We start from the raw sequence: 15,694 nt of genomic DNA, 5'->3' as shown, positions 1-15,694 counted from the left end.
AAAGAGCTAATTTGCCAAAGAGAGTGTATTCCTTTGAGGTTCTCTGTAGAGATATCACTGCCTTATGAGTGAATCTGAGAGCAGCAGGAAAAACATAATGTCCCCTGCCATGTAAAGACTGGAACAAGAGTTCTCCAAGTTCATAAACTCAAATGTATTATGAATAGAGAAGCTTGGTATTTTGTGTCTGGATGGTGTCACTCGCGGTTCTCCGGTTCCATAGCTATGTTAATCTTATGGAATATTTATTAGGCTCAGTATGCATCATAGGTTTAAAATACAGTGTAAGAATCCTGTTTCACTCCATATGCTTTAAGTCATGATGCATACAGGAAATGAATGCAGAGTCTTTGGAGTTGAGATGAAATTCAGTAGAGCTTTGTGATCTAATTAAGTAGCTGTGGGAGGAAGACATACTGCATATCTGTACATTTGTGCCAAGAAGTGCAGGCCTCAAAATATGCCCATTCCCCCTTATGTGAATCATGCCAGTGCTGTTATATAAGCAAAGACAGGCCTGGGAATATTTTTTCTGTTCAATATTTAATGCTTCTACCAATTTATATTCAGTTCATGCTCCGGCATACACACACACAAATTGAAGCCTCTGTTTCTGTTCTTGTTTTTAACATGTTTTTTATGTACCCTTTCTGTGAAAGGCCATTTTTAATGACTCATTATGCCATTTATATGGAAGTGCGTTGTGGAGGCTGTGTTTGCTGTATTAGGGCCTGTCTGTGGTGGTTACAGAAGCCACTTCAGTCAGACAGAACACGGGCCTCAAACTAGTTTTTACGTAAATCACACACACACGGGCACACAAAAAAAGCTCTCCTCAGGTTTTAAGACTGAAAGAGAGTGAAGGTTGTGTCTGCCAGGCATATCCCTTCTGGTGAGATGAGATTAGCTGGGGCTCTTTGTGTGTATGTGTGTGTGAATGCACATTTCTTTTTATTGTTATTTTATTTGGATCCTTATTAGTTGTCACTGTTGGACCACCTTCGTTCCTACTGTTCACAAGACCCCGTATGTGTGCATGTTCATGTGTGTGTATTTCTATCTACATGATTGTGGTTGAGTTTGGACAGTATGGACAGTTGGTCTTGATGTCTTGGAAGGTCTTGCTGTGCACAGGAGCTTCCTGCTGCCTAGAGAGGTGACCTTCGTAATCAGCCCTGCTCAACCCCTCTGCCCAGGGCTTCTGCCAAGCAGGACTCAGCCTGAAGGGGCCAATGCCAGACCACCAGCCCCCCGCCTCAGCCTAAGCCTCAGCCTCAGCCCCTGGCTCTACACAGCCTTGATATAAAGGATCTTACCTTGGCCTTTAAGCAAGGATATGCAAAGAGCAGCTGTCAATCACAAAAGCTGGACTTAAAGGGGTTTGGAATGTTCAGTATGGATTCATTCTGGAAACGGAGGAGGAATGACTATAACAGGGCTAAGGAATAATTCTGAAATATCACACTGCATCACGGTATATATAATATATTTTTATATTTAAAAGAATAACATATTGTCTAGTAGCTATTTCAATATTACAGCACGCTTTAGGGACCCCATTCACTTGCAGATGCTAGTCAGTTATGTCAGTTATTTGACTGATATTCGACTCGATTTTTGGCCTGAAGTTGGTCAGAGCTTTGGTGAGAACTTGCTGATGTTTCCAGACTCAATACTTAAAAAAGAAAGAATAGAACAAAAGATATTTACCTTGTTGCTGACATAATACTTGAACCAGTAGAAGATTTTCTGTTGTTGTTTGAAAGGCCACCTTGCTGTCCCGAAACACATTTTTGACTTGAGTTGTGCTGAAACCATTAGTTGATTAATCGATCAGTCAATCAACAATTTTGATAATCGATTTATTATTGGTTTCAGGTTCTCAAATGTGATGTTCTCTGTTTTATATCATAGTTCATAGTTGAATATGTTTGGATTTTAGACTGGTGGTCAAACCAAACATGACATTTGAAGATGTCACTTCATACTCTGGGATATTGTGATATAGCATTTTTGACAATTTTGTGACATTATTATATAGACTAAACAAATAATCGATTCATCAAATAAATTAACTGCTCATTAGTTAATAATGAAAAGAATAATTATCTACAGCCCTAACCTTCTAAAGAAAGGTCTGCTCTGTCAGAATGTTGATTAAGTATTGACTCTTGAGTGTCTTTTTTTCTCTCTGGCCCATGCAGGCGAGGCCCATGATAAGGACGTCCAGGTTGTGGAGTTGCCTATAGTCGACAGCCTCCACCCTCGGCCCCCATACCTGCCCCTGGCTATCCCTGAGGACCTGGCCCCACGCCTGCACCGTCTGCATGGCGACCCCTCCGTCTGGTGGGTGTCCCAGTTTGTCAAGTACCTGGTGCGCCCTCAGGCGTGGCTGGAGAAGGAGATCCAGCAGACCACTGCAAAGTTGGGCTTCAAACACCCCATCATCGGGTAAGAACACTTGGCTATAACATCTCAGTGTATGTGGTTTTGTCTTCTCCTTTTTCTATGGTCATAAACACTTCAATAATAATGAATTTGTTCCTATAGCATTTTTCTACAATAAAGTCTACAAAGTGCTTCACAATTAAAACAAACAAAAGGCATAGGAATAAGAAAACAAGAGAGAAGATGTAGCCTTGAGGGCTGTGGTGGAATACAAACACTGCTTTGGGTGAGGTTAATACAAGGTTAATACAATAGTATTAAAAGTAACTTAATTTGATGATGATATAATTTTATTCATTAGAATAAGACCCTTGACATGAACCATCTCGTTTTCAAGGGGGTCATAACATACAATACAAACAAAAATGAAAAACAAACAACACCAGAAAGATAGTGAACACAACCACTAGAGCAAAAATATTAGTACAGAATATACTGTGTATATAGGTATAGCATCATCTGAAATATGTACAGTTTATCTCAAAATAAGAAGGCAAACCATTTTTAAATGTGTGAAATGATGTTAAGGATCGTATGTTTGAAGGTAAGTTATTCCAGTCTGACGGAGCCTTAAACATAAATGCTCTTTTTCTATTAGCTTTTCTGACTCTAGGAATGGAGAAGAGATCTTATGTAGAATGCCTCAATATATTGAGGAATATGGTACCAAAAACTTTTGAAGGTAATGAGGATAGTTGAAATATACACATTAAAAATGAGTTGCAGCCAATGAATGTGTCTTCTTACATTGAGTGGAGGCCACTTAAGTGAGTTACATTATACAGTGATGAGTACTAATGGAACATCCAGTTGCAAATCTACAGTGATTATTGTATGCTGTACTGAGGGGTAGAAGGTTAGTTTTGTATGTGTTTTGATAAACAACATCAGCATAGTCGAGAAATAAGTTGTGAGGCATCTTTCAGACACTAAGTGTAAAACAGTTTCTAGGTCAAAATAAAACACTGGTTCCAAAATTAATTTTGCGGAGAACATGATCAATGTGAGATTTGAATGTAAGTTCAGAGTCAAGCCATAAACCCAAGTGTTTAGTTTCATCAACTCTATGCAGATAAGTACCATCATTACACATCATTAGTAGATTTTGTTTTAAGACTCTGTCTTGCACCAAAGACCATAATATGTAGATTTTTGTTTTATTGAGCAGTAGTTAATTAGATAAGATCCAGTTTTGTAAATTATTGAAATTCAATTGAAGGGCAGTTTGGATTTGCAGTAAATGAGGTTTTAGAAGAATAAGTGATATGCATATAGTTGAACAGAAGAATTAGAACGAATTAAAGGAAGATCATTAATAAAAATAGAGAAAGTAAGTGGACCCAGTGTCGAACCCTGGGGTATACCTCTTTGTCGAACAAATAAATCAGACTTACTCCCCTGAAGGACAACACATTGTTTTCTATTATATAAATCATAATAATGCATTTTGAGATAGAGCAACTGCATAAAGCTTAAGAATATGTAGTGATCAACCAAATCAAAAGAGTTCTTGAGATCAATAGAAATAGCCCCTGTAAGATTTCCAGTATGACATACTGAAAACACATCATTAGTAAGTTTTAAGAGGGCAGTAGTTGTTGAATGATTAGGTCTAAATCCATATTGAAATGGTGATAGGATATTATTAGTCTTAAGATACTGGGATAAATGATGAGCACTAAGTTTTTCAAATACTTAAGCAATAGAACAGATTATCAATGCAGGTCTGTAATTATTCGGATCAAGAATGTCACCACCTTTGTAAAGTGGAGTAATGCATGAATATATCCTGATAGCTGGTAACTCACAAGTAGATAAGGACATGTTGAACAAGTCAGCAAGTGAGTACATGAGAATACGAGATGCTAATTTAATATATCTGGATTCAGTCCCATCAAGTCCAGCATAACTGCTCAAACTTAGTTGTTTGATAGCATTCAGAACTTCTGTGGGTGTTATTTTCATAAAGCAAAAGGTGACAAGATGAAATATTACTGAAATTATCAGTGTAGGAAGAGCCAGGTATTGAGTCAGAGCAGACAGAAGAAAAATGCTGACCGATAGAGAGTCATGAATTATTACATTGCCATCTCTAAATTGAATAATATGACATTTATTTGAAGAGTTTATTTTGGCTTTTATACTGTTCCAGAAATGTTTAGAATTGTTTTGATTTTTTAAATTATTAGAGACATTCTTTATAATAATTAGATTTATATTAGGCATCTTGAACATGGGTATTAATTGGTACCTATCCCAATTAATAGACATTAGATCATTAATAAATAGGTCTACATTCATTTTCTTATGTTGTCTAATTTTAATTAATTTTGATGGCGATTTTGGAAGTTTAATCTTCCATACACAGTAAATAACTGAGTGTTTACTGAAGCAGTCTGACAAAACACCAGCCTTAATATATTTGTCAGTATTAGTGACAAGTGTCAAATCAAGTAAAGACATGTTGGGGTGATTCAATTGGGTTCCTTTTTTTTGTAGTCCCCATTTGTCTCCAGTCCAAGGTACTTAATACTGAGGATCTGTTGATACCAAACCCTGATCTGATGTATTTGTCTTTTTTTATAAGGCAGGTAAAATAACTACATGCTAAAAACATAATTGGCTAATTTTAAAATCAGTAAAACCAAACCAGACTAGAAATAAGAGGCTTATAACACATTTAATGACCGTATTAAAAATAAATAGCCTGGCTGCTTTTCATTTATCTTCAGTAGTCTTTGTCAATTAAAGGATAAGGCAGATGGTATTCTATATTTCACTTACTGTCAACAAATCCCACTAAAAGACCAAAAACAACAATGAACTGATCCTACAAACAAGTATTGTCTGTGTAGTCAAAGCCTGATAACGCTTATTCCTCTGTGCTGTAGTGCTATATTGTTCTCTAAAAACTATAAACAACATAATTAAGCTGCATCATTATACAGGGTGACATATTCCTTCATTATGATAAACATGGGCACTGTAGTTTATTTTGAATTAATCCCATATAAACTGTCCTGGTTCTCTAATATTCAGTAGTGCACTAAATGTGTATTAATCCACCGCTAAAAATAGACCACCAGAAATACGCTGTTTACTCATGTTCACTCCTGTTGGCAAAAAAGCTACAGTGTCCATCCGTTTCAGGAAATTATTTGGTCTTTCGTAAAAAACGAAACTATATAATTGTGATCTGTTTTTAAAGATTTACGTCTTGCTATTGGTAGGAATGAACGGTGTAGAGGGTGAGTGACAGAGACACAGTGTAAGGAAGCCAAAAAGTATTGAGAGATGGATAAACACATGTTTTATTTTTGTCTTTTCACGGTATTTGTTGACAATAAGAAAAATATCAAATAACACCATCCTTTAAGGGTGCCATTAACAATGCATCTAACGGCTCTAATATCTACATCACTACTGTAAGCCTAGATATTATTTTTCATGAAACTTTCAATAAATGGTGCTAAAGAGAGGTCTGACTGAGTTTTTTGATATCAGCTTGGCTTTGATTCTGAATGTTTGGTGCTTTGCCATCTCCAGAGATGTTGCTCTCACTGTTTGAAACGCACCCCTTGTGGGGATGTGTGCAGCGACAATACTGTAAGCCACTTTTAATAATAGCTTCTAAGAAAGGGGTTGGACAGCTGTTTATTTATTTTTTCCTGTATCCCTGTCAGGTGTTCAGTCAGTAAACATTCATGTGCTGTCTACCAGCCTCTCTTTACTCTTAAATAATTCCACCTATCTTTGAGCAGCACTTCAAACCCTGGATCAAATAGGACTGTGCAGATAATTGGTAGCAGTTGTTTTAACCTACTTGGTCTACCAGATGGGAGATTTACCATGTAAGGACAATGCACATAATGACTGGTAAACTGTCAGTCATGGAATGGAGTATAGTAGTACAGTAGTATATGCAATGAGTTTTAGGTACTTCGTTGAGATTGTCTTAAGTTCGTGCAGCGTCCCATGAGGCTGGCTCCACCCGGCTGGGAAAGGAAGTAGTTTAAAACAAACCCTAACAGTTATTTTCTAATAGTCAGTCTGGTTTTGTTCTGTCACCCGCATCATACCTTTCACATCCATATATTTATACTCCGTGCCAGCTACTCACCCTACATAACTTTTATTTTTCTCACCTTCTTTACATTTCGCTGCGAGCAATCGCTGCTGATCTTCCTCGCTTTCCCTGTCTTGTTTGACATAGTTCTCACTCCCTCTTGTTATGCTCTCACTCTCTTTCTCTCTCTCTCTTTGGTTTTTACCTCCCTGCCTTTCATCACCGCGGCAGCTACCGTCTCTCACAGCCCTCTTTGACTCTCCTCCCCCTTTTTCTCGTTTTTAATTTTTATTTTTTTTTTATTTTTCTGTGACTCATCTCAACTTTTTCAATCTCCCTGTCCTCGCACATCCTCTTATTTGTGATCGTTCCTCTGTCTTCATTTGTTCATCCCGCTTCAAGATTTTTCAAATTTTTATATTTCACACTCACTTCTCCCTCACGTTCCCCAGGCGCACATCCCTACCCACAGTTGCTCTTGCTCTCCTAGTTTTCCACACATCTCTATCACTGTTCTTTGTGTTTCCCACTCCTCCCCTCCTCTATACACATATATCCCACCCTTTTCTTCCTGTCTACCACTGGGGAAAGGGTTATTGAAATGAAGTGCTGGGTAGAACAAAGTTTTATCACTTTTTTTTCCCTTCCCTCCTCAGGTCTTGATACATCCACTCCACTCTGCACTGATGTTGCAACAAAATGCCTGTGCGCTTCTATCAGCACTGTGGGGGGAGGGCTATGTGTGTGTATGGGGAAGTCAGAGGGGGGAGTCGAATGTGAGATGTAAAAGTGGGGTTGAAAGAGATCCATAGTGTCGGTGCAGGAGAAAAGCGAGAGAGCGGCAGCGGTGGGAGGTGCAGGGGTTGATGGAGAGAGTACCGAGATGGATAGAAAGCCAGCTTGTCCCCAGAGCACCCAACAACCGCCAACTGACCTCCACTCCCCTCAGTCACCACCACCACTCTCTTTCCCTGCTGCTCCCTTAGGATGTGAGCTGCAAGGAGGCTGGAAGCCACCGACTAAAAGCAGCTATCAGTGCCGCTCCCTCCTGCCAGCATTTAATGTTGCCTAATGGTAGCAAGTGTAGTCAGAGAGAAAGAGAAAGTAGGGCTACTTAATCTACCGCTGATACTACAGCAGCTGTATCGCCATGGCAATGTGCTCGCCAAGAGGTGAACTGACTGTATACATGTTTTATAATATCTTGTGCCAGTGCTGTTCTATTCAATTAGTGCTTATTATATTCAGTGTATTTTTTTTTTTGCTAATCACTAAATCTCTCAGTGACTATTTGAGCGTTTGAATATTAAAAATTGGAAAAAGATACATTTAAAATAGAAGAGATATATATCTGGGGAAAAAAATCATATTTGAAACATAATTTTCAGCACAAACTGATTTATTTGTTGTTTGTTTGGGTTTTTTTTTTTCTTACAGGGACTAATTAGAAGCTCATTAGCGCTTTCTCTGTGTTTTAATTTGCTATGAGCTGTGCTTGTTGCAAGAGAAGTTACAGTAAAGTTAAAATCTTCATGCAGCACAAAACGTAACAAATTTAAGTGCATGAGGAAACGACCAGATCATGATTGGCTATTTAGGGGAAGAAAAAAAAAGGAACCAGGTATTTTTTGGTCAAATGAGTAAAAACAAAACATAAAGCAATATCTTAGTAATAAAAGTTGCAAAAAGCTGTTGTAAAGTTTACAGTTGACCACAATTATTTACGTACACTTAATTTAATTTACATGCCATCTATTACTTTACATATATGCTTGCAATAAGTAAGATATATGGTTTTATATCTATACAAAGTATAGATATAAAACCACTGCAGGTTCTTCTGTACAGAGCATACAGGCTCACTGAATGGTTCGAGTACGGATATGATGTGTATCATATGCTATGGCCTTCACAGCCACCAGATTTCAGCTCAGTTGAACAGGTGATTGTGTATTTAGACAGCACTCTCGACCACTATCATTAAAACATAAAATAAAACATATCCTTTTGAAGAATGGCGTTCATGCTACAGTGCTTAGACTTTACAAACTTAGAGAATCTGTGCCAAGAAAGCTGTTTTTGTGGTGGCCCTATTACTAAGATACTTTCTGTTGGTTTTATATGTCAACCTTAATACCGTGTGCTGTCATACAATAAAGCACACTTGTGCGTAGCAGCGATTGCATGTATACTGTAGATATAAGATGGTATGACCTGTCTGCTAGAGGTTCCTGGCAGCTAGAAAGACAGGTAGCTGAGTGTTGCTGTTTTCCTCTATCTGATAGGCAGCAGAGCACTGATGTCACATCCAGATAAATTATTTATTTGATCTATATGTTATTGTCACAAACTGCTAGAATCAGCACTTGCCGGTGTCTAGTGTGGGTGTGTATGATGCCTTTAATGTATGCTTTTACGCCCACCGTGAGGATTGCCTTTCCTTTGCCAGTATTGTATGAATAGAGAGAAATGAATTGAATTATTGTGGCGGTAGTGTGGGAGAGTGCTGGGTGCCGAGGGAGGGAGAGAGAAAGCTAAGAGCTAAGCAACGCCTTAGTGCGGCCTCTGCTGCTCTGACAGAGAGAAAAAAAAAGGGGCAAGACAAAGAGAGTTCACAGGAACAAAAAAACAGCAGACATGAAAGAAGCAAAGAAGCAGGCGAGAGAGACCCTGACAAAGAATGGGAGAGCCTGGAGTCAAGACCTCTGTCCGATCAGAGAGACAGAGACCAAATGAAAGACTGACGCCCCCGCCACCCACTCACACTCCTGTTCTCGCCTCCATTCTTTTATTTGCCGCGTAAATAAAGAGTCTATTTCTCCAGTGAGCGTCCCCAATACTAACTGATTGATCTCTGGCCAGTGGCTGAAATTAGCTACAGCCTGTTTATTCTCTTTCTGTGAACCCCTGACTCCGAACACTTCTTTTAGTTCTACCTCATTCTTACAAAAGTGGCAGAGGCAGCCTTGAGGTTAGAGAAGCTGTTTGAATCCCTAAAGCAACAGGGAAATCCTGAACGGGGGAATTGGAAGACTTATATTCTTCCCAGAGGTGCCCTTAAAAAGGCTCCTGACCCCAGATGTTCCAGTGGAGCTGCTCCTTGGCCAGCAGTAGACAGCTGGTTGTACTGGGCAGCTCCCAGATGGAGCTTTATGAATATGGAGTAATGTGCTGTGGGGGGGGGGGGGAAGTGCACAAGTCCAGTCAATTTTCCCTCAATAAGTGAAGGTTGAAGTATGTTTTTTTTTTTTTTTTTCCTCTTAGATTTAGAAATTTTCTTTGCTCCTCGAGGCCAGAAGTCACATTGCAGATGTGGCTGGGTAGTTTTGTAATTTAATAGTTCTGGATGGAATAAAAATTGTGTTTAGCGTCCATCAGTTTGAGGGATGCTTCTGTGTCAGGAGAGGAAATGTTTCTACTCTCGACCATCCTTTGTTCTGTTTTCAAGCTGTGCTCTTTTCCTCTGATATATACAGCCGGTGACAGCACTCTCTCTTTGTCCTTGCTTACTGGAAGTGGTGACAGGGACGCCGCAAAAAAAAAAAAAAAAGAAAAAGAAATACAGTTGTGTTGGTTATTTCTCTTTCTGTCCATCTCTTTCTCCCTCTGTCACTATTTGCTGTTTTTTTTTTTCCTTTTGTCTTTTTTTTTTTCACCTTTTGTCCCAGCACTTCTTTGTTTGTGTTCACACCAACAATCAAAATCATCCCAAAATATGCCATTCAAGTTGAAGTGCCTTTGTCAGGAAATGAATTAGTATTGAACACATAAAAAAATTCTAATTTAAAATATCACTGCGCTACAATACATGCGGACTTCAAACTGTTCTTTCAATAACACAAACTTACCAAATACAGCACATACAAAACATGAATCAATGCAACTCTTTTTTCATGCACTTTAAGTTTTTTTTTAGAAGCATGGCCCGTAGTGTTGTTATTGATTTACCACCATTCAGTGATGTTCCCTCACCTTGTTTCCCTCAATTATTCGTCATTTGTAAGTCATCCTTGATACATTACTTCAGACCTACACTACTTCTTTTTCATATTCCTGTTGCACACATTACAATAGTACAGTGCAAGCATTTGCTTAGTGCTTGGCCAGCACTCTTTCTTGAATGTATAGAAGATGCTGTTTTCTACTTGATATCATACTTTATGCTTGGTCTTTATGTGTTTCTGTAAAAAAAAATGTGTATGCCATAGCAGAAGGGCAGCTTATGCACTATTGTTTGCACACATAAACATTGTTGTGTGGTGCAAAACAAGAAGCTCAGGCAGCATGAATGGCAGGCAGAAAGTGGAACAAATGTACAGCCGAAGTCCATCGGGATGGAAAAATGTTTAAAGGAAATTATCTCTTAACTTTAGAAAAGCTGGCAGTAATAGTACTCTATGTGTGAGTCAGAAGCTACCAGCAGCGGTTCAATTTGTTTGTGGTAATTTTACCAAGGTTTCATTATGAGGATTATGTTTTTTTTTTATGCTAAATTGTCAACAAATTCCAAAAGTCTCAGCTCAGCTAGCCAACTAGCACAGACGTCTAGAAGTTTGACGTGTAGCAAACTCCTGCCTGTTTGTGAATTTAGTTTGTCTTGAAATCTTGTTTGAGTTTGTAAGAACCTTTGTTGTTCCTGCTATCCCAGCACAGCTGCATTATATTACATCATATTGTGGGGCCACCATCATAACCATGTTATTGCCACCCACTAGCTTGGAGTGTAAATGCCCAAAACTCAAAACTGATAAGAAAGCGAACAAAAAAAGCAGTAAAATACAGTGAAAAGCTTCTCGTTTACAGATGTTGTGAGATACAACACTAGTATGTAACACTGTCTGTGTTCCTGTTTGTCTGCAGAGTCCATGTGAGGAGGACAGACAAAGTGGGGACGGAGGCTGCCTTCCACCCCATAGAGGAGTACATGCTACATGTGGAGGAGCAGTTCCAACATCTGGCCAGACGTGTCCACATCGACAAGAAACGAGTTTACCTTGCCACCGACGACCCCTCCCTGCTGCAGGAAGCCAAGACTAAGTCAGTGTCCTGGAGTGTGTATGTGCTGTGTGTGTGTGTGTGTGTGTGTGTTGATGTCAGCTGTCAGTCTGTATGCAAGAGTATGTTTGTGTCCATGTTTATTTTCAGCTTTTTACGTCTAGTGTGACTTTTTTGTTTGACTTTTCCCTTCCTGCCTTGTTGTCCTCATCAGGTATCCAGACTATGAGTTCATCAGTGATAACTCCATCTCGTGGTCGGCAGGACTTCACAACCGTTACACTGAGAACTCACTGAGGGGCGTCATCCTGGACATCCACTTCCTGTCCCAGACGGACTTCCTGGTCTGCACCTTCTCCTCACAGGTCAGTCCGCTCTCCCCAGTTCACATTTTATATCAAACATAAAATGTTATTTTAGGAAGGACTTTAATTTCATGTGTTTTTACTTGAAATTGAAGTTTACTGATGTCGGTGTGAAAGCAGTCCAAATTAATATCAAGAGTTGACAGGAATATTGATGTGTGCTTTCTAATAGACAGTAAGCAAAGAAGTGACATAAAATGAATATGATTTTATATCCATATAGCAAAACACATTTTTTATAACATCAGGGCATATAGTATGTCATTAAGCAGATTTACATTAGTATGTAATGATTCTCATGACTTCCTTAACATGCTGCTGAATACACATAAATTACAGTTAGAAATAAATTATTAATTTAACAAAAAAAATTTTTAAACCATAGCTTATTGTAAAATAATCTGGAGCTTTCAGCCACATCTCATGGCCTTCCTCAGTGGATAGAGTTAGCCAACTTGTCATTGAAATGGCTCAGTTATCACGTGATCTAAATGTGACCACCTGTTGTCACGTGACCCAAATTCCACACCTCAGTCATGTGAAAGCAGTTTATCCATCTCCATGACAACTGAGCAAACTCCACTGATGAAGGCCAAAAGTTGGGCTTAAAAAATTTCCAGTAAGTAGACCTGCTTAGAATTTTTGTCCAACTACTGGATCCAAGGTAAATAATGGACTGCCAAGCTTCAAATTATTGTTTTTTAATGTTATTTTAAGTCAAAGAATTAAATTGCAGTAAAAATAAGTAACAGAGATCAACAAGTAAACATTTACAAGTAAAAATCTTTAAGATGTGATCAAAAAGCTGTCATATAAATTATGAACAGGGCCGTGAAAAAACGAAACAAGAACAAAACCAGGTCAAACTGATAAAACTTTTTGTGTGAGAGAGTTAATGAAATCTGTGGGGAAGACAACTGTCAGTTGATGTTTGTCACAAGGCAAACCAGAACTACTTCTTTATATAATGACAATCATGTGATTGTCAACAACCTCAACGTCCCATTTTCACTCACATGTTGCAAAGCATGACAACGGTAACCACATTTACTGGGACTTTGACGTTAAAAAGGCCTCTGTCATCCATTATTCTGATGATTCACAGCTTCTAAAGTGCAGTTTTATGAGTTGTAACGTGGAGTGAAAGAGCTTCCTGCCAAACCTAAAAATAATGTGTGAGCCACATAATTCCTGTTCACTGTTGGCTTATTAGTCCACTTCAAGGATCTGTTGCTTAGCGTAGTTCATCCCTCTTTTACCAGGACTTAAATGAAACGTATGTCTTACAGTCAGACATCATTCTGTCTCTGTACCAGTGTTCACATGCCTCTACGGCTTTGTCATCAAGACAAATTCCTCCACATTTATAGATCTAAGTATGGAATTAATCCCTGCTTCTGTTTCTGTCTCAGGTCTGCCGTGTGGCCTATGAGATTATGCAGACGCTACATCCAGACGCCTCCTCCTTCTTCTACTCCTTGGATGACATCTATTACTTTGGAGGTCAAAACGCCCACAACCAGATCGCCATCTACCCCCACCAGCCGCGCAACAGCGAGGACATTCCCCTGGAGCCCGGCGACGTGATCGGCGTAGCCGGCAACCACTGGGACGGATACTCAAAAGGCATCAACCGCAAACTGGGCCGCACCGGCCTCTACCCTTCCTACAAGGTCAAAGAGAAAATTGAGACCGTGAAGTATCCCATGTACCCCGAGGCAGACAAACTGCTCAACTCTCAAAAGAAGTAAAAGAAGAAATGAAAAAAATAAAGGAAGAGAAGGAGTGAGGAGAAATACGCAGACTCCGATTCCAGGGAAGGAGGCTGCTTTTTTTTGTACAGAAGAAAGAGGCGTACAGAGTGCGCTAAGCTGAGAAGAAAAGAGAAAACGCCTGAACCCAGGGGTGATAGGAATGAGAATGCACTCTGTGTGTTTATGTGAGAGAGCGGGTGTGTGTGTGTGTGTGCGCGTGTGTGTATGTATGTGTGAACGTGTGTGCACTTGTGTAAATGCCTGTGCATATGTCAGGTCATGGAAGACTTGCACCCTACCACTACTCCCCCGCCCGATGCTCTCAAGTCGGGTCTGTAGAGATGTAGACGTGAACATTGATTTTAAATAAAGCAAGAAAACAATTAAAATCTACAGAAAATGACCGAGCTCGCTCTCCCGAGACAAGACTTGGACTACTGTAAGACTGGCGCACCCTAGAGTGAGCTTTGAATCAATGACTGAAAAAAAAAAAAAAAAAGACAAACTGGAAAAAAGTGTTTTGATTTTTATTTAATTCTTTTCAGTGGTTTTGATTCTAATCTTGCCTTTTTTTTCTTTTTCCCCTGTTCTTTTTTTTTGTTTGTTTGTTTACTGAATGTACTGTATCCTCTTCTTGCCATGCTCATCACCGCCCCCCCCGCCCCCCTTTCCTCCTCCAGTTCCACTCACTGTGCTTCCTCCATCTTGTCTCTACATGTGCAATTAATTTTATAATACCATATTGTGCTTTTATCAAGTGTTTTTAACGGTCTTAATTTTGTGCGTATGGGGCTTGTGCATTGTATACTGTACAGTGTGTGTGTGCGAGTGCAAAGACGGATGCGTGACTGATCAAGTGTGCCTGTGTGTGCTGTTTAAAGTCTAAGGGGCCATGTCACGACCTGGTGCCTGTTATTGGTGAGCAGTGTGTGTTTCTTTTTTTTTTTTTTTTTTTTTTTTTTTTTTTTTTTTTTTTATTTCTGGCTTTCCTCCCGACTGAATAGTGTTTGTGTGCCCAGCGGGAGACTGGCGGTGACAGTGGGGACTGTCCTCGTACCCCCAGCACTTGGAACAATGGTGAACCCTAGTCACTCCGCTGGTGACCTCTAGTGAACAATGGTAAGATTATGTGGAGTATGGTGAACTCATGGTGCACACACACACACACACACACAAACACACACACACACACATACACACACACACACACACAGGAGCCGTCCCGAGGCTCACCAAAAGAAGCACTCCACTGAGATAATGTCCTCTTTCGGCATCTCTGCTGTCTCTTAAGTCCATCTGTTTGTTTGTTTGTTCTTTTTTTTTTTTTTTTTTTTTCTTTTTTTACTTTTAACATTGCTGTTTTAAAATAAATGAGGAAAAATATGCCTATGTTTAAAAATGATAATGCTATATCAGACTCAGAGTCCCCATCATGAAGGCTTTTTTTCATAACTTATGTTCTTGGGCATTGTCTTTGATAACCACAGATCGAATAAACTTGAGAAACCAACACAGCATTTTTCCCTGCAGTCTGATTCTGTTTCACCATCTGCTCCTCGTCTTTTACCTGGCGACACCTGCTCGTTCAATCAGGCTGAACAGGCTTCAACTGCATCACACACATCACAAACTGAGAATCAAGGCTTTTTTTTTTTCTCTTTTTTTTTTTTTGAAGAGTTCATTTCCTAAAGGGTATCTTATCTATTTTTGAAGCGTAAAAGTCATTACCTCAAGTTCATCTTTTGATATCTCCATAAAAAGGAGGACCCTGTTTCTAAAATTGATATCATTTTGGCATTCCGTGATTGGAGCTACCTCCTGCCTTCAAAAAAGCACCAGTAGTTTGTTTTATACATCATTCAGTCAGGCTCTGAATCAATTTTCATCATTTCGGAGCAAAAAACTCAATCTTTCTTTTGATTTACATTTCAAACTGAGGACCAAGATCAGTAGCTTTAACAGAGATGTTACCATCCGCCATTTAAATATGCTGTGTGACAGCTACATGACATATCTGCCCTAAATACCAAACATTTGCTCCACATGGAGCCAAAACGCAGGTATGG

General features: G+C 39.3%; 1 protein-coding gene across 2 annotated transcripts in view; it reads left to right on the top strand.

Annotated features, from left to right (window-relative positions):
- The window catches only part of fut8b (fucosyltransferase 8b (alpha (1,6) fucosyltransferase)), an 88,411-nt gene extending 72,967 nt beyond the window's left edge, over positions 1-15,444 (top strand). For both annotated transcript variants that reach the window (XM_067572082.1, XM_067572083.1), the window contains 4 exons: positions 2,205-2,451; positions 11,375-11,551; positions 11,724-11,874; positions 13,287-15,444. In XM_067572082.1, coding sequence (XP_067428183.1) covers positions 2,205-2,451; positions 11,375-11,551; positions 11,724-11,874; positions 13,287-13,625 — 914 coding nt within the window. In that variant the 3' untranslated portion in view covers positions 13,626-15,444. The remainder of the gene's footprint in view (positions 1-2,204; positions 2,452-11,374; positions 11,552-11,723; positions 11,875-13,286) is intronic.
- Positions 15,445-15,694: the final 250 nt, after the last annotated feature.

Source organism: Thunnus thynnus, chromosome 18, assembly GCF_963924715.1.
Source record: "Thunnus thynnus chromosome 18, fThuThy2.1, whole genome shotgun sequence".
In the NCBI taxonomy this organism is placed as follows: Eukaryota; Metazoa; Chordata; class Actinopteri; order Scombriformes; family Scombridae; genus Thunnus; species Thunnus thynnus.
This window is presented reverse-complemented; position numbering and strand designations above follow the sequence as displayed.